Source organism: Conger conger, chromosome 3, assembly GCF_963514075.1.
Source record: "Conger conger chromosome 3, fConCon1.1, whole genome shotgun sequence".
NCBI classification, from domain to species: Eukaryota; Metazoa; Chordata; class Actinopteri; order Anguilliformes; family Congridae; genus Conger; species Conger conger.
Window position 1 is genome coordinate 20,632,678 of NC_083762.1, and position 20,138 is coordinate 20,652,815.

Consider the following 20,138-nt stretch of genomic DNA (forward strand, 5'->3'; position numbering starts at 1 on the left):
ATACAAAATAATTCAGTATATATACATATATTAGTTTAAAAGCTTGTGTGTAGTAATTGTAGATTGTATAGAGGAAAAGGACAGTAGCTCTGCCAAAATTAGATTCAGATCCACAATACTGTGTGAAAAGGACCTCTCTTCTTTCAGGATATCTTGTCAAGAATGTTCATTAATACACCATCATAGTCAGAGTTCCGCGAGCATTAGATCAATATTCCGTTGTTTAAACCCTGCCCGTGTCTGATACCTTGTACCCATCATCGTCAGCATATAATGTTTGCTTTTGGAGAGTCCTGCAGATCAACTTTTGAATAAATGGCTTTTTTTAAAGTGTTGCGTGAGGTTAATGAATAAAATAAACTGTTCAGAGGTGTGTAGACTAAGCTGTGAGCACAAACAGTCGAAATACAATTTCAGTCTACAGTTTCCGGCAGAGAGTGGAAAAGGGGGTTCGGTCCTCCATAAGAAAGAGAACAGGGTTGGCGATGAAGGATCCGCCCTGCGTTGCGCCAACGTGATTTCGATGTTGCCGTTTTCTCATTTCTTCTCGTGCGATACAGGCGTGCTGCAGACTGTTGGCACTGTGTGTGACTGTCGCGCTGCCATTCGGATATTTGAATTAGATGTTTAAACCGTAAAAATATATAGGATATATGATCGGGTAATTAACAGATAACACCACAGTCGACTGTTATTGTATTATTGCATCATATTCGAAATTGTATTCTCAATTTGGACCCAGAACTATGGCTAAATATCCAGCATGGTGTCTTCTTGCAATCTTTTCTCTCCTGGCTGTGAAAGGTAAGCGTTTTCCACCTCTTTGTTAGGGACCGCGACAAGCCCACTTCTAATGCGGCGGGCTGTTTTTATGTCTGGTATTCTGATTTTACGGGATATTTATCGTAACACAAATAGCATAAGCGTTGCATACGGCTATAATGAATAAATTATCGCCAGACACTGCCACACCTTTTTAAAGGTTTATACTGTATGATGTGAATGTGATACATTTTCTCATGGGCAAAGACAAAAGGTGTTCGGATTTCTCAAGATCAACATACTGTAGGCTATGCCTTCTCATATTTTAAAGATACATAAATAACTGATTATTTATGTACTACAGTCACAAAAGGTTAATGATACAGTTTAAAGGTCAAAAAGGCTTAAATCACGCCGTAGTGATGCGTAATTATCAACAGCAGGGCGTACAATGGTCGAATATTAAAGTTGACCCAAAAATTCAGGAATTGTATTTACGAATTGCAATAGGCAGGTGACAGCTGAAAGAAGTGAACTGTAATAATCCATATTGTTTCGCATTGTCATAAGAAAATCAGGGTGCAGCCAGATGATTTCTGCAAGTCTAAATGAGTTCTTCCTTAAATCTAGGTAACTGCACCTCAACTGGTTTTTAAATAATTTTCCATCGAATTCACTTTTCACAATAAATATAACATTGCCATTATATGCACATTTTGTGCTTGCAAATAGCAATAAATAAAATAAATAAATAAAAAAAAAACATTTAAAAACTATACTACAACGACAGCTGTTCTTTGAGACTTATAGTTATGAAATATGCCAGAAAGCATTTTTGATCCCTTTAATAATGACCTGTTTGCTACCAAAGTTTGAATAAGTTATTTATCAATCTGTTCTGATGTTGTTGAATTCTTGATTATCCTGAAACTTTTTGATATGCCAAATCTTTTGCTGGAAATTTAATTAAAGAAAAATAGGCTTCACAATTCATGAGATATTCAAGCAGAATGTGTTACATATGAGATATATATATATATATATATATATATATATATATATATATATATATATATATATATATATATATATATAAACAATATTATGTTAACAGCTAAGCTATGCACTTCTAAGGATGAAGGATGAAGAACAACAAAGTAAAGTAACTAAAGTGTTAAAAGATAAAACTTTCAGAAGAAAAGATCTACTTCATTGTCAGCTTAATGGCATTGTTGCCAAGTGGATAATGCTGTTAAGCTAACTTGAGAGGTAACAAGGTTTTCTGCAGGTGTGCACAATCCACAGTATTATCAGGCATTAGCAGCTAAACTAGTAGTAAGGAGGTTATTTAAGCAGCTTAAGGGTGTACTGTGCCTGTCCTAGCCAGAGAAAGTTCACCTAACTAGTATTGATGAACAGCTTTCAAGCTGTAAAGGAGAAACACGATAAATGGAACTGAAAGAAGGTTAATCCTTTGAAGATTGCCAGGAAGCTAGAGACTCACAACCCCTCCCACAATGTCCTCTGCTCAGCTGGGGGTTTTAGGGTTGTTAAATCAAGCTCCAGTGCAGTCCCAAAAAACCCAGCTTGTACAAGAAAAATGAATGAACACTTAAGAACAGTATGGTTGATTATTTAAAGTATGCTTGTCTGACTCATCTTTCAATATTAGAATCATGCCTATTGTATGACATTCTCTAACCTCTCAACAAGCATGGATTTCTTGGATTATGTTTTGCATTATTTTGTATTATTTTAACTCATTACCCAGGTCCACTCATTCCTTGCAGACACTCAATTATCCAGAGGACTTGCTATTGCACCATGAGGCAGAGAATGCCGTACCAACTGAAACCAGCCTCTCCAGAGTGACACTATGGGGAGCTATGTGTTGTAAAATAGGATTAGATTCCATGTGTTGTAAAATAGGATTAGATTCCAGATCATGTAGTGTATGGCTGCATTGACTACCAGTCCTTCAGGTGGACATTCTGCCCGTGAGCCCCATCTGTCCAAATGTGAATGCTACACTACAGTTCTGCCTACCTCCTCAATATACAAGTCATAGATACTCCCTATGTCACTAATTTCTCTGATTGGCTCAGGGATTATTATATGAAAAAATGAACCTGCCACATTATAGGAGGAATACTTCAGAAATGGATGATTTGGGGTTGACACACCAGCGCTGTGAATTTGAATACATTTAGAAATTACTTAGCAGATATGAATCTACTTAAATTTAAAGTTTAATTATAAAAAAAAAAAAAAAATATATATATATATATATATATATATATATATATATATATATAGCCAATATCTGCTGGTTCATATGCATCTGTTTAGAACATGCTTGCCATGCTTTCATCCACTTGTGGACTAAGATTGAACAAATAAAATATTAAAATAACCACATAATAGGAAATGAAGTTTTGCCAGTAGGATATTTTCTCTGTATTTGACAGAATGGATTTTTCATTTGAGACATTTTCTGAACATAGTATTTAGCCATAACCACCCTGAAAGCAGCAGGCTTGCTGTCAGCATTCACTTGCATTATATTCTGCACTGCATGCTGCTGCCAATCAGCCAACACTCACATAAGCCATATAATCAGTGGGGCATCCAGCTGTGGGAATCAGAATTCTCAATACAGTGAGTAACCAATGCCACTGATAATTGTTCTGCAGTTACTCATGTAGTTATTACTTTCTATTTCTGGCATTTTAATGTAATCTTTTAAGACAACACCTAGTAACACATAATGCACACACATATATAGTCACAGTATAGCTATCTTGTTGCATATAATTATCTTTCATGGCTCATTTATCTCAATTTTTATTATTCATGAAATTAAGCTGCCATTGAAACATTTTTTGCCTGAAAACCATCTTACTTTTAACTTTAATGATTCTATTCACAGCTCTGACTGACTGTGTGGTTGTAAAAGCACTGAAACATGCCTGAGATGGTAAAAAGATTGTGAAAAACACTCTGTGGCTGCTTCTTGCTGCCAGAAACTCCGGTTCTCATCACAGCGCTTCTAATCTCAGAGTTGTCCTGAATCAAGGCATACAGCAGCTACAGTATGCACTAGGGAGGTTGCAGGTAGGGGAAGTGTTGAGTAGAATAGTATTCAGGAATATTGGACTGTATAAATGGCAGAAGAGTTCAAGGACTCCATCAGTTTTTCCCAACTCTGCTGACTTGCCATGCCAGCCTGCAGGTGGCTTTAAAGATACACTGGAACGTTGTACACATTTTATTCAAGCTATTGTCCATCTCAATTGCCTTTGTGGAACAGAGAGCGAAAGCCAATGCACAGACCATAGGTGTACCAATGATGTGATAATGAAGGTGGTATTGGATGAGTATGGTCAGCTTTTCAGATGGATTCATCTGTTCATTTTGTGTCACGCTTTCCCTCCCATTTTACTCCCAGTTTGGGATGTCCAAGAGTGTACAGCTGTGCTCATGCTGCATTGCGGAAGAGAGTTGACAAGCATGCACTCTCCTCAGAGGCATGTGATGTCACCAGCTGCTTCTGTGCACACCACTGCCCGTAAACCAATCTTGCACTTACATGAGTCAGAAGGCAGTTCATGTGGAGCTTTATTGCGCAGATTGTGGGTACCCAGTGGGGGTTGCTGGAGAGCGATGAGATGTGGTCCCAGTCAGCTGAACCCTCCCTGACTGAAGGGGGCGCTATGGCCAATTATAAACCACCCTTTGGTCTACTGGCCACAGTCATCATTGGCACGATTAGGATTTAATCCCGCATAGTGTGGCCTGCTCAGTTCCACAACCAAATCATAAGGGTTTACCACAGGCCTCATATAGCCTGCATAGGCTAGTTGTGGGTACATAGTGGGCTCCAGAATTATTGGCACCCTTGATAAATATGCAGAAAAAGTGCTGTAAACTAAAAAAATAATATAGTTATTGACATATTTATTTCCCAACATGCATAAAATACTGTGCTTTATTAATGATCCAATTGAAGTCTTACATTTTTCTAATAAAATGTTTGTTCCCCCAAAAACAAGGTTCCACAATTATTGGCACCCCTGGTTTACTACTTTGTGCAAACATCCCTGGCAAAGATGACAGCCATGAGTATTTTCCTATAATTTATGATAAAGTTTGAGAATTTGAGATTTTTGACCATTCCTCCATTCATCCAACTTTTCAGAATCATTGATATTCTCCTCAGTTTTGACCACAGGTTTTTAATTGGATTTGTCTGGAAACTGAGATGTCCATTGAAGAACATGGTGGTTGTTTGTAAATAAATCCCATAAAAACCTGTGGTTTGAAATGAAGAGGTTATCCCTAGGATATCAGTTCTGCATGGTCAGGAATCCCTCAAAATCCCTTATCACAGATTTTAGGAGAATACTCTTAGCTGTCATCTTTGCCAGGGGTGTTTGCAAGTATTGAACCAGGGGTGCCGATAATTGTGGAAATACATTCTTAATTTAAAAAAATGTAAGACTTTGGTTGATTCCATTGAATCATTAATAAAACTTTATGCAAGTTAAAAAATAAAGCTTATGTCAGTAACTATCATTTTTTAGTTTACAGCAGTTTCTGTGCAGATTTATCAAGGGTGCCAATAATTCTGGGGCCCACTGTATATCAATAATTGGTTTAATAATCAGTCCATAGGAATGCCCATGGGCTTGAGCTAAATAGCTCATTAATGTATCTCAAATATAGGTTATAGCCTAATTGTAACATATACAGTTAGTATAGACTGAAAAAGAAATATCCTTTTCTATATGATCCCATGCTTCGCATGTATGATGACATGACAAGCCAAAAACCTGCAAAACATACATGGAGTCCCTATCTTATTGCATCCTATTGAAACTGAATAACATTGAGCCCCAGTTGGTCACAAAAATTATGATATCAAAGTACACATAACGCAATGGATTTCTTTGTTAACAAGAGTCATCAGTTAATCCACAGATCTGGTGGTGGCTTTCCACTGGTCCTATGGATTTACAAGAAAACATTGTGGATTTAGCAGATTCTCAATTCCATCTCTCAATGATTTTCTGTGAATTAGTTTTCTGTTAAGTGTTAGCTTTGTTGACTGCTGTTAATATCGCTCTTGTTTTGCAGTCTTGTCCAATGACCTTGATCTCGCAGATGTCGTGGCTGGTGAGCCTACAAAAGCACGTAAGATCCCCAGATCTATTCAGTGTGTAGTGTAACCTTGTATGTAACTTCAAGTAAGAAAAATGTGCATATTCAGTACGTATATTCAGAGTTCTCTTTTCTGCTATAGCTGCTCCCAAGCCCAAAACTGAGCCAGTGGAAGTGCCTGAAGGAGGTACACAATTATAGTCTTCCTTCATCCTCTGCAGATTCCATTTGGGATTTCACTTGAATGTTTTGTGAAATTACCGTATGTCATCCTGCCACAGATCCTGGCACAGATCCTGCCATAGACCTCTCTGACGTTGGTCTGGATGACAAACCCCCGACCCAAGCTCCAGTGCAGGTCGTCACTGCCGCCGTCGCCACCAAAGCTCCCGAGAATCCCCAACCTAAGACTGGTAACCAGGAAGGTAACTATGCACCCGAAATGTGGTGGATATTTTTAGATCTATTGTCAAACGGGACACCCCAAAGTACGCTCAGCACATGATCAGTAGCCCTTGTTAAAAACCTTACTGTCTTCAACAGAGAACATTCTAGGCTTAATAGATGGACATATTGACTACCACTAACCACTAAACTACTAAACCTCCAACAAACCTCCTGATGTGACCACTAATGACTGGCACTAAACACTCTTAATAAATTTATATAATTTGGAGAAAAGTGCATTTAGGTTCAGGGTAAAGAACAGGGAATCTTGTAATTGTTGAAACACAGTGATTATGCTTATATAAGCTTTATGCGATGGTCTGTGATTTGAATCCCACAAGGAGAACTTCAGCCACTTGCTTCAGCATTTTTCTGCATCCAAACTCCTCTTCAGAGTGTTTAGATATGTTGATGAATTACCCGACCCATCTAACCAATTAGCACTTACTAACAGATCTCACCCAGAAAGATATCTTTGCGGCCACGGTCCGACCGGGCCTACTGCCCCGTTCCACAACCAGAGCGCCCAGAACCACACGGCCACCTCCCAGGCTCCAACCGGGTCGGTACTATTGTAGATGTGACCCAATGAGGATCACCTCTCATATTAGGGTTCTGCAAATGACATCACAATACTTATTGTATCTCCATCCAGCACTGACTGTGATTCTGTGGACCCCCTTCAAAAATAGGATGAGTGTGGATTCAGGAGCTCCTAAGCATATGTTAGCTCATTAGCTAGCTCAGTTCACACTGGTTGTCTAGTTTGAATATTGGCGAATTAGTTAACATTCACAGTTTTTAGCTGAATTTAGCTGCAAGCTAGATTCTTCCTATGCGTCTGTTCTCTCCTCATGTTAGCTGAATAGGGTGAAAAAGCATCACAGTTCATGTTAAACTTAGCTTGCCAGACATTCTGGCATTTAATTTAGGCAATTGACTAGCTTCACTAGTTTGCTAGTTTGTACTAGCTTCTGTAATGTTCAAGTTTGCTATACGTCAGTAATAATTCTGTTGAGCATAGACAAGAGTTCTTGAAGCTGTTTTGTCTTAAATAGCCTATAAAGTCTCAATCCATAATTTATTTATATAAAATAATAACATATTTGATACACTTTCATGACCCATGCCACTTTTGTACCATTATGAATTCAATGGGCCTCATTTATCAATATTTTTGTAACTCTGTGTACAAATTTATGTGGGATCAGAAACAAACTAACAAATTCTGCCGGATTTATCAAACAGGAATAGACACAGCTTTTTTTGTATCCATGTGTGTATGCTATACTAGTGTGATTGATGGTAAAAGAGCCAATTGGCAAGAAAAATTCTAGCACACTTTTTGATGTATCAGTGCTGAGAAGAGAAAATGTGGAATTTACGTAATATGTGCTGTGTTTTGTTGGACACCCCTCCTACACTGCAGGAATCTCTGAATATGAAAGGCTGCCACTACTCTGCGTACCAACAAGTTAGATATCATTGTATGAAGCAATGATGTGTAAGTCAAAATGGTTGGAGATAGCTAGTCATAGAGTAAATACTTATTTAGTGTCTTGGCATGCAGCAATAGCAGAGAAAACCAGATAGCGTATATCATTTAATCAGCTCCTGCTGAGAAGAGAAGATCTGTGTATCTCAGCTCTTTGCTGTGACGAATGATTTTCAATTGAAGATTGCTGTCTCTGTAATGTGAAAATCATCAAGGTAGAAAATGTATAGCAGTTCTCATTGCTCCATTGTAAAGTTGATCAAAAATCACAATCATGTCTTTAGCCTTATGTTGGCTTAATACAATCATGCATTGGTAGTGTTATTAAATGGGTACAATAGTAACAAGCTTGGGAATTACAGTGGCTTCAGAAAGTATTCAGACCCAATCATAATTTCCACACTTTATTGTTTTGTAGATTTCATTTTAAATGGAGAAAATTGACATTTTTGACAGATACAGCTTAGAGTCTTCTTGGGCAAGTCTCTACAAGCTTTGGACACCTGGGTTGTGGCAGTTTATCCCATTCTTCCTGGGAGATCCTCTCAAGCTCCTTCAGGTTGGATGGGAAGCGTCTGTGAACTGCCATCTTCAGTTCTCTCCACAGGGACGGTCAGAGACTTGTCCCAAAGCTATTGCAGCGTTGTCTTGGCTGTATTACATTACATTACATTACATTACATTATTGGCATTTGGCAGACGCTCTTATCCAGAGCGACGTACAGTTGATTAGACTAAGCAGGAGACAATTCTCCCCTGGAGCAATGCAGGGTTAAGGGCCTTGCTCAAGGGCCCAACGGCTGTGCAGATCATATTGCGGCTACACCAGGATTAGAACCACCGACCTTGCGTGTCGCAGTCATTTATCTTAACCACTACGCTACAGGCCGCCCTTACGCCCAACGGCTGTATGCTTCGGTCATTGTTGTGCTGAAAGGTAAACTGTCACCCCGGTTTCAGGTTGCATGCACTCAACATCCTCTCTGTATTTGGCTGCATTCATCCTTCCCTCGATTTTGACCAGTCTTCCTGTCCCTGTCACCAGGAAGCACCCCCACCATGCTGCCACCACCATGCTTCACTGTACGGATGGTACTAGCCAGGTGATGAGACATAGTGCTTGAATTTCTGCCCAAAGAGTTACAATTTTGTCTCATCAGACCAGAGAATCTCATTCTCAAATGTAATTTGGCAAACTCCAAGCGACATTTAGGCTTCAGTCCAGCCACTCTACCATAAAGGCCTAATTAATGGAGTGCTGCTGAGATGGTTGTCCTTCCGGCAGGTTCTCCTACCTCTGCAGAGGACTTCTGAAGCTCTGTTAGAACTCTCGGTTCTTGGTCACCTCCCTGACCAAGGCCCTGCTTGTTCAGTTACTCAGTTTGGCCAGATGGCCAACTCTAGGAAGAGTCCTGGTGGTTCCCAACACTGAAAGCTTTAGAAATAGTTTCATACCCTTGCCCTGATCTATGCCTTTTTATTGCGGAGGTCTACAGAGATTTCCTTGGACACTCCAATATGCACCTAACCACAATTTGGAGTGGCATAGAAAAGGTTCTGCGTACTTATTGTATGTAATTCAGAGATTTCAGTTTTAGATTTTTAGTAAATCTCCGAAAAGTTCTAAAAACATTCGTTATGGGTTATTGAGTGTACCTGTAGATTGATGGACAAATTTTATCCATTTAAAATTAAATCTGCAACACAATAAAGTGTGAAGTAAGTGAAGGGGTATGAATACTTTCTGAAGAAAGCCACTACTTCTGGGAAATTTGGATCACTGGGTCCATTGTGTATGTGAGCTCCATAATGTTTTGGACAAAGGTATTCTGTGTTTTTTCTTGATTTGGCTCTGTACTATTTGTAATCAACAATCACATGTAATTAAAGTGCACAATCTCAGCTTTTATTTAAGGGTATTTTCACTATGCAGACATTACAGCAATTATTATACCTAGACCCCCCATTTCAAGGCACCATAATGATTGGGATGTATTAATGTTAGGTCACTGAAAGTAGTCGTGTTTAGTACTTTGTCACATATCCTTTGCATGCAATTCCTGCTTGAAGTATGTGGCCCATAGACATCACCAAGTTTTCAAGTTTCAGCATATGAAAGTTGAATTGGATTCAGATTACGTGAATGACGTGGCTAGTCAAGAATTTTTGTTACTTAATAGTTTGTTACTTTGTTAATGTAACAGTATGTTTGGGATCATTGGGCCTCATGGAACAACATTTTCATATTCTTATCATAAATTTCTCATACCTTTTTAGAACAAAGGGAGTGAGCCATGTCAGATTCAACAAATACACCTAACTTCAGACAACTGTCCTAAATGAAGGTGTCCATTATAATACAGCATATATGGTACTGTAGGTGGGTTCTATCAGATATGTGGCCAATGGAATTAACGAGAACAAGGGACGACTGATACCTGATTGGGTAGCCTGTGGTTCCTTTGTTTTTGACAAAACATAAGGCGGACCATTAATAAACTTTGTCTTTTTTCTCCTAAACTGTCCACTAAAATATGTTTCTGAAAACATATGAGGTGAGAAGTAAGCAATGCAGTTGCTGAATCTTGATTGATATTTGATCTGCAATGCTTGGTTTGAAAGATTGATCCGCGTTTGCTGTGCCAGGCAAGCTGTACTAACATGCACTGCAAGGCTGTTGTTTACTTGACTTGTATGACAGGTCGGGACCACTGCTAAATGTTCCTACGTAAGAAAAATATATATATAAGAGGAAATTAGTGAGCTAGTATCTGGGGCAGCCATGCATGCACCAACCAAACTCCCCACCACTATGTTTCACCGATGGGGGGTGGGGGGCGGTTTGGTTCTGGGGCAGTTCCTTTTGGCCTCCACACTTTGCTCTTGCCATCGATCTGATCCAAGTCAATCTTGGTCTCATATATCCATCAAGACCTTTTTTCCAGGACTCAGCAGGCTCTTTTGGGTACTACTTACCATGTTTGTTCATGAAGTCTTCTGAGGAGAGCAGTCATGGACAAATCCATAGCTGCCTCCTGAAGAGTGTTTCTGATCTGTCGGGACAGGTTTTTTGGGGGGTTTTTTATTTTGCATTTCCCAGCCTCATAATGGCTTCCTTGACTGTCATTGGCTCAATTCTGGTCCTCATGTTGACAAACGGCAATGATAGTCTCCAAAGGCAATCAAAAGCCTAGAATTAAGACCAGATACTGAAAGCTTTCTTATAGTGGGACTAAGGAAGTGATTGAATGTGCCTGACTAGTCAGAAACAACTGCGAGGTCCAATTACTTTTAGACCCCTAAAATGGGGTATGCATAAAAAAATGTTATTCCTACAGGGGTCACCTGATATGGATGTAAAGACCCTCAAATTAAAGGTGACAGTAAAAGTGAACCTAATTTTTCAAATCCAGTGTACTGGAGTACAGAGCCAAAACAAACAGAAATTATGCCATTGTCCAAATATTTATGGACTGCCCTCTATCTCTGCCTCAAGCATAGCATGATATACACAAGTTTAGCTGGAGACATACTAAGTTGCCATGATTTTGCTGATGGAAATGCCCCAGAAACCTGAGGCAGAGGAAGTTCCAGTGAAACAGTGATCCTGCTCTTTACAGCAGAATACCAAAGTGGACTTCAGGGGTGGCTCAACCCCTTTAGGTCTGGTATCTGGACTGTGCCAGTGCCGACTGTGGCCAGCAGCCTTTTAGTGCGATTCATAATTGATTCTAACCTTGCCCAGGGATGGGAGGCTTTCAGTTAGCAGGGATGACAGCATTTCTTAGCACATCAACAACCCTTGCAATTTGCATGCAGGCAAAGGAGATTGCTCAACTGTTTGAACTTGTGTCAATCTTTAATCGTTTTTCAATAACAAAAAATGGTACCTGATATATACAAGCCTCATAAAATAATCACCTGTATAAGAACTTGCATGTGAGATATGGACATGCATTAGTTACACTGGACTAATGGTGACTATAATCACAGAGCAGATATTCCAATAATAATACATTTTATTTTAGGTGTCTGAGATGGTAAAGCTGCTGTATATTTAGTCATGCAGTATGGTTGCGGTTTCCATGACAACCATAGGCCACTTAATGCACTCATCAGCAGTCAGTGTTTATGTATGCAAATTGTATAGACTATGGATTTAGATCAGCATTATGCCAAGTATTTTGTGTTGGATTAGGATAATACTAATAATATGAATGTGTTGCATCTTTAATTAAAATAAAGCAAAATGACCCCCAGTGTTGCAACATCATCACATATTTTTTTGAGAAGGTGATCAGTATTTTCAGCCAAATCTTGCAGTCCAGAAAGTGTCCACTTTCATCACTCTTTACTACTCTTTGCAGATGTTTTTTTAGTGGGAGCAGAATACTCATACTTCTATAAGCAATACTAATACCCTCCCACTGCACAAATTGCTCAGATAGTGGTAAATTAAATATGGATAGGACTGAGTAGAAATTAACCTAGTGAATCACCATATTGATATTTGCTACCAACCAAATCACAGCCTTACTTCAGCAATATGAGAAATGTCAGCTATATGACGCATTATACTGATTGTCTTTAGTTTTTAGACAGTAAGTGTTTCACGTTAATGCAGAACCCTAATATGATTGCACAGTATTAGCTCACTGTGTATCACTACCATCCTGTCCAAACGGCTCCTCCCATTGGTCATATTTGGTGTCTGGTCCACCCCTCTGTATGTGTATGAGTTCACAGTTTCTTTAGGAATCCGTACTGTACTGTGGGCTTTATAAAATACAAACAAGTAAACAAAAAGTAGAGCCTTACCATGAAGTGTTAGGCTACATGGGCAATTTCTAGTGGTATTTCATTGGTATTTTCATTTTTATCTTTTATCAAAGACTGCATGATTTCCTCACCTCAATGTGTAAGCTCAGCTGCTTACGATGAGAGTAATTTGCATGAGAACTGGGGACTGCCTGGACTGATGCATGAATACATTGTTGAAACATTGAATTATATGAAATAGGGCATGCCTCAGACACAAATGGGACTTCCTTACAGAATTGTACCGCTGTACGGAATAAAGAGGTGATTCTTCCATCACTCCACATAACAACTTAATTGAAGGTTTCCACTATAAAGAAGTTCCTGAGACTGCCATGCACTGTTACCTCAATGAGGTTCTTGTGAGGGCACATTTTATGTTAACTTCAAACTTAAAGGCTGCTCATTATTGCTGTGGCAACAATAGATGTTGTCCTTAAAGAAACTGTGAAAATGGATTCTCTGGTGAGTCGCTTTTGTCTGTCTATCCATGCATTTGGAAACAAACTGTTCATGAGTGGTTGCATGTTAAACAGACATACTTGTCTTTAAAACAGTGGTGTGACCAAAATCAGGAAAACAGATGTCAGCACTGAACCAAGTTTAGTGTGTAAGGATCTTGTTTTAAATGGGCCGAACATTGTACTCTAAATGAATCTAGTCATTGAAAAGCTGGGATCAGTTCCATTTCAGTTCAATCAGTTGGGGACATTCATTGAAATTCAGTTAATTAATTTAAAAATCCCATAGATCATAAAGACATTTTTTAATTCATTCATTGAATTTTCTTTAATTTCCTTAATTTAAATCGTTCAATGATGTTACAGCGAGCCACATCAGTGGATTGGTTATTATTACTTATCATGCAGTATAAATATTTTTTCCTTGATAGTTAAGCATTATAATTATATTTTTTTAACACTAATTGTTTTTCTTCATGATGGAATGTATAGGTTACTGCCATTTCAAATAAAGTAACATGCTGTTCTGCCATTGGCCCCAATTTTACCTCACTGTTCCTGAGTTTAGCATTTGAAAAACATGGCAGCAGCTGAATTTCAGTTTTTGAAGAATACTGTACTCTAGGTCCTGATTGAATGTCATGACAAGCCACTGCCTTAAAGAACACATGCCTGCATGTAAGAAATTGTCATATTGTGGAACTTTCTATGTTGAGCAGGAATGCACTACTTTGGTTGTCAGACATTGCAAAGGTTATGCGACTTCAGCTTGGTCATGATTAATAGCATAGTTGTGACTTTTTAGATGTCGAGGTATGCAGTTGTACTATTAAAATTATGATTTTGAGAATAAAAAACAGAATGGATGGGTGGTGAAATCTTTCTTAAATTTTTAACACGCATCAGATGACTTCGACCTAGGTGATGCTCTGGATCCAAAAAACGATTCTGGAAAGGACAAGGACAAGGACAAGGACAAGGACAAGGACAAGAACAACAAAGGAGGTCAGTCGGGGTAGGAGGGTGGTGGTTGCTGGAGCCTAAACATACGCATCCACATGGTTGAATATTCTTTTTCTTCTTTCTATGTCAGAAAATGTAATGTCCAGCCCACAGTACTCAATCATAGCCAAACATGATAGCTGTGTTTCGCTCTAATATGTTGCTCAATCTCTGCCTGGTTCATGTGCCACCTGCTGGTGTAGGTTATAGACAACATGCTCTGAACAGAATAGTGTATCCAATCAAAAACAGCCTTACTGGTGCATCAGTTTCTAGTTCATCATCACCTATGGGAAAAAACCATTGCAGAAAAAGCTTGATAACCGTTTTTTGTGTTAAGTCTATTTCTGTTATGTGTGTAAGAATGATTATTTTCTGCCTCCATTGTGAACTGCAGCAGATTTGTAATTAGGCTAATTGTTTCATATTACTCAGAAGTAAAGAATGTGTTTTTGTCACGAAATGGCAATGTAAATACTGGAAAGGCTCTTGTGAGATGTTACTAATTGTCACTAATCAAAAGCTTGTCTAGTAGTAGATACATAATATGAATCAATCTAAGTTCATACGCTTACAGCGGCTGTGTTCAGAGTTATGACAAACATAATTAAGCATTCATGGTGCAGCTGCCAGTTCATGGATTACTCTGTGGTTGTTTATAATAAGTTAAAGAGACAAATGGACAGTTAACGTTCACAAGATGTCCAGATTTTACCTGTGGTTCAGTAACCCGTGAAGAAAGCAGGTATTTTCCTTCAGTGGATCTGGTCTATACGTGCTCACTCAGAGGTTCAATTTCCCTGTTCCTGCCATGGCACCTGAGAGACCCAAGTCCTACTCCTCACCACTGGCTAAGATGTAGCAGTAGAATATGGGCTGTGGCGAGATCAATGGTGGAGTGGTTTACAGCGTGTCATGTGCTTGTCAGATAAAGGCTTTGGAAGCGGGGGCAGGGGCGATGGGAGACCCAACAACAGAGGAGGCAACAGTGGTAAGAAACCCTGTCTGACTGCGCCTTGCTGGTGGCTGGTCCTGCCGGGAGCCTGGACTCCCCAAACTTATCTCATCTCTTTGCTGGGAAACAAACCTCCTGTGTATATTCCCGCCAGACTTTCACCATTAACAAGACCTAACATGGCGTCCTGCACAGAAAACCTCGATGGGACCTTCTGCTGCTCGCACCTCACTAAAAGCTTCCGCCTGGTCTTTCCCTCTGCTTTTTTCTCTTTCTCTTGCTGCATCCCATGTGATGGCCATAATGTTGTGGGTCAGAAAAGGGATTGTTAGAGAGAGGGAGGGACATATAACACACGTTAAACCCATGTCTCCCACCTCACAAATGAATGCCCAAACACGTGATGTGTCCCCAGTCTTTTTATTTAGCAGACGCCTGGGGAAGGGAAACTCCCTTCGGTTCTAGTCAACCACTCTCTCCCTGCCACAAAGGAGATGCCGTCTCCTCCCACCTCTGCTGCTGTTTCTCACTGTCCTCTTGCCTGGATCTCCTGAGGGCAGCAGATGACATCGCTGTGTGGGGCTCTCAGTAAGGAACCATAACTGTGTCACAGGTATCAAAAACAGAAGGGTGACCGTCAACATGTACTTCTTTTCCAGATGGGCAATTCTCAAATGATGATCTCTTCGACACTGGGAAAGATGATGGTAATATCACCATGATTTTTGCATGTATAATGATAATAATAATAGTAATAATAATAATGCATTTAATTTTTTAAGCGCTCAAAGCACTGTACAGTAGAAAAAACAAATAGCTAGATAGCTAGAATAAAACACAAGAGCAAGTAATAGAAACAATATATGGGTATATATATGTATTGTATGAAGTTTCTTTTGGTATGAGGTGCTTTTTGTATGGATACATGTAGGTGGGCTCACAGCATTGTCCCAAAGCTAGAGAATATCAAATAAATGCATTTTGAAATGAACTGACATGAAAATATCAAATGTCCCATTAATATTGGGGCATTTGCATGTATGTGTCATCTAACGAGGAAATTTATGTAGTGTGTCGCTCCAGTTCTCATAGCAACCTGATTGTGTTTCATTCACTCCCTGAAGATAAGCGGGGAGGAACAGGCCCAGAGGATAACAATGACTCTGGTGAGCAAGAGGCATGCGTTCATGGCTGTGTTTTTTCTTCTGAGTTATATTATAATGCTTTTTGCCTGACATAGCTTTTGGAATGAATTAAAAAGATAAATAATTAATGGTCAATGCACCACATTAATTGTGTAAGGTCTGATTGGGAGTGGACCTCACAGCAGTTCCAATTAACGGCACTAAGGACTTCTGAAGGGAAGGGAAAAGAAAACCATCAAAGGACTCTTCCTTTTTGCTCTACAAAAACTGGTATAAAAACCTAAAACAGTTCAGCAGCGAATGTGTCTGACAACCTGTCTGCTTTCCCCATGACTTGTGTTAGAGCTGGCATGTCTGTGTTTGACCCCTGACCTCTCTCTCTGGCAGGCTCCATGGCAGAAACAGGCACTATTGCCGGCATTGTCAGTGCCGTGATCGTGGCGTTAGTAGGTGCCGTTAGCAGCTACATCTCCTATCAGAAGAAGAAGCTGTGCTTCAGCATACAGCGTAAGGAACTCTCCATTCATGTACACTATGATGAGTACATTACAGAGTGCATTAATACATACAAAAAATACATAATAATACAGTATGTTGCTGAACAGAATATCACAATAAAGTGCACAAGATGTAGGGCGGCCTGTAGTGTAGTGGTTAAGGTACGTGACTGGGACCCGCAAGGTCAGCGGTTCGATTCCCAGGGTCGCCAGACAGCCCTTGTGAAGGCCCTTGAGCAAGGCCCTTAACCCTGCATTGCTCCAGGGGGATTGTCTCCTGCTTAGTCTGATCAACTGTACGTTGTTCAGGATAAGAGCATCTGCCAAATGCCAGTAATGTAACAAGAAAGGAGTTGCCCCACCAGAGCTCTCATCCATCTTTACATGTAAAGAGAATAAGGTGATAGATATAGTTCCAAATCAAAGGTTTCATTGTATGAAACCCTAAAAAGAGGGGGTTGGTTTGTTATGCTTATCCCATTGATACCACATGTATTTTGGTTATGATATGAGTGGTTTCAGATTCATTTCATCAAGGGAAATTACTGGGATGCACAGGACTAATATTAAAACTCTGTGTTTAGCGACATATGGTAGGTAATTTGCGGTGGAATTTTTACTTTACAAATTATGGACATGGCAGATTTACGTGGGATTGAGATCACAGACGACCTCAACAATCAGAATGAATAGGGCATTAAAAACATTTCCTGATATTCAAAAGGTTGCCATCTAGTGGCTTTAGAATTGAGAAATAGAAGTTATGCACAGTCACCCTCCATCTCACATTGACTGCTCGTGTCTCTCCTAATACAGAGGGTCTGAATGCGGACGTCACCAAGGGGGAGAACCCAGAGGCTGTGGTTTCCCAGGAGCCGCAAGGTAATGGCACGCTCCCCTGTGTGTGATGTGAAGGGCTGTGTCCCATCTCTCAGTAACACTGACATAAGACCATTCATCTGCCAATATCAGTGTTACCAGCGGAGTAGGGAATGAAGGAAATGAGGGCTTGCTAGGTCAGTCCTGTGCATCAGTATCTCTTAGTTATCACAGCATGCATTCCTGTTTCCTTACATTCGTTATTGAACACATGCTGGGAGCTTGCAGAGGCAAGAGGGGTTTGGAGAAGTATTTTCATCGAATTTAAAGTCTTTCAAAACGGTGCAAGAAAATGGAAGTAATGGTAGTAATTTCAGGAAGCAGGCTGAACTTAGGTTGGCAACTCGCTGTCTATTCAGTCAAGAATTTTTATTATTTCTGTTTGTATGTTCCACTTATTACATTATTGTATTCTAGTTTGGATTTGCTACTGTGGCTCTCTAGGGCTCAGAGCTGCCTACCCACAGCAGTGCCCCATGTGACTTGTGGAAATCTTATGTATTTTAGCAAATTGTCCTAATCCTATAATAAATTAATCCTATAATAATATAGATTTTTTTCTTTGCGAAATACAGAAAACAATCAATAGCAGCATTTGAAAAGCGACTTCATTGTAAATATTGCTTGTTTAACCAAACAATTCTTGCTTCTTCTTCCAAATATAATATCTTAATGAAAACATGAGGGCTGAGGAAATGGTACTGTGGCTGCTTTTCTGAGATTGTTTTTCGTCTTGAACTTGTTCCCTTAAATTCCCTGCTAGCATGCAAAGAAATGGAGACTTATTAATGTATTTCCCATTCATTATACAATACATTACAATCACGTAGGAGACACTCTTATCCAGACAGATGTACAGAAGTGTACAGGCATTTAAAAATGGTATTACAAAGGCATATTAATAACAATATAAATAACAATTTGTACTATAACTAAATTAATTTTTTCTTCACTTCAGGACATTTGAGATGCCTTTTTGACAGAACCCATGAGACGGGTGCGTGGGGGTTGGACCCAAAATGCACGACTCAGAAACAATAGTAAAATAAAGTCCCGTTAGGGCTTTATTCGGGACGAGTCCCAGGAGCGTAGTCAATACAAGCAAAGTCCATACACGAAGATCCAGCCAAACAAATACAAAACAAACAAAAAGCACGGTGCCGAGGGAAGAGGCAATCTCGTAGTCGGTAGGCGTGCAGGGAGGTCCGGTAGCAGGAGAGCTGTCAGCGGGGCAGATGAACAGGCGGACGGCAGGCAGAGGCGTAGTCGTGGGCGAAGCGGGAGTCGAAACCATGAAACAATCAGCGGGGCAAAAGTACAAAAACGGTAGGCGGGGACGTAGTCGAGAAACAAAACGAAGGTCACAAAACAGAAATCAATAGTCGATGGTCAGTAAACAGGCGTGGATCGTAACGTGTAATCAAACAGTAAATAATGCTCAAGAGTTGTGTGAAAAAACAGAGGCAGACAATTTCGCAGTGAACAGTTGCGCGACTGGGCTATAAATGCAGGTGTAGACAGGTGTAGACAATTAGTTAGAGCGTAGCAAGGAAATGGAAAACAGGTGCGATGGATGACAAGTTTAACAAGGAGATTAGTAATCGTTAGTAATAAACCTATCCTGCCCTAGCATTAGTAAATTAGTAAATGACATGCACGAGAAACGTAAGGTAACATGAACGCATGATTAGTCTTGTTAGTTTCTACCCAATCCTGATCTAGCGTTAGTAGTTTTAGTAAATAGACAAATAGAAACATTAGGGGAGTGAAGGACAGAACGAGAGAGAGAGAGAGAGAGAAAAGGCGGAACGCAAGGTTTGCGGAAAAACATGTAAAAGTGTATGCATAACAACGACCAGTTAATGTAACAATAAACATAAATCAAAACATGACACAACGCGAAACTAAGACGATAACCACTAAACATAACCAGGAATATAATCGTACGAAAACATAACTAGACATGACAAGAAAATAAATCGTAACGAGACATAACTAAACATGACAAGAAAATAAATCGTAATGAAACATAACTAAACAACATGACGAACCTAGACTAACATAATACATGAAGACACTACGTGACTAAGACAACATGAATAAACATAAAACATGGCGAGACAGACCTGAAACGTGACAGGACCCCCCCCTTAACGACCGACTCCTGGCGGTCCTTGGAATTTATCAGGGTGGTCACAATGGAAGTCTCTGATGAGCGATTTGTCCAGAATGAGACTGGGAGCGACCCAGGAACACTCCTCAGGGCCATAGCCCTCCCAGTCAACCAAGTATTGCACCCCACGGCCCCTCTTATGAATGTTCAAGAGTTTCTTAACAGTGAATGCAGGGTGGTTGTCAATAATGCGGGGGGGAGGTGGTGGGGGATCCGGGGGACATATGGGGTGAGAGGATACAGGCTTAATACAAGAAACATGGAAAGTGGGGTGAATCTTAAGGGAAGCAGGGAGTGACAGTTTAACAGAGGAAGGATTGATGATTTTGTGGATTTTAAAGGGA

The 20,138-nt window shown here is 39.8% G+C and overlaps 1 protein-coding gene across 4 annotated transcripts in view; it reads left to right on the forward strand.

Annotated features, from left to right (window-relative positions):
* The first annotated feature begins 496 nt into the window (after positions 1–496).
* cd99l2 (CD99 molecule-like 2) overlaps positions 497–20,138 on the forward strand; it is a 28,956-nt gene continuing 9,314 nt past the window's right edge. Inside the window, exons 1-11 of one of the 4 annotated variants that reach the window (XM_061233775.1) lie at positions 497–804; positions 5,899–5,955; positions 6,065–6,109; positions 6,204–6,347; positions 6,824–6,931; positions 14,050–14,148; positions 15,074–15,136; positions 15,760–15,807; positions 16,225–16,266; positions 16,633–16,752; positions 17,559–17,624. In XM_061233775.1, coding sequence (XP_061089759.1) covers positions 747–804; positions 5,899–5,955; positions 6,065–6,109; positions 6,204–6,347; positions 6,824–6,931; positions 14,050–14,148; positions 15,074–15,136; positions 15,760–15,807; positions 16,225–16,266; positions 16,633–16,752; positions 17,559–17,624 — 850 coding nt within the window. In that variant the 5' untranslated portion in view covers positions 497–746. The remainder of the gene's footprint in view (positions 805–5,898; positions 5,956–6,064; positions 6,110–6,203; positions 6,348–6,823; positions 6,932–14,049; positions 14,149–15,073; positions 15,137–15,759; positions 15,808–16,224; positions 16,267–16,632; positions 16,753–17,558; positions 17,625–20,138) is intronic. The other 3 variants (XM_061233776.1, XM_061233777.1, XM_061233778.1) reach the window with 3 other exon arrangements.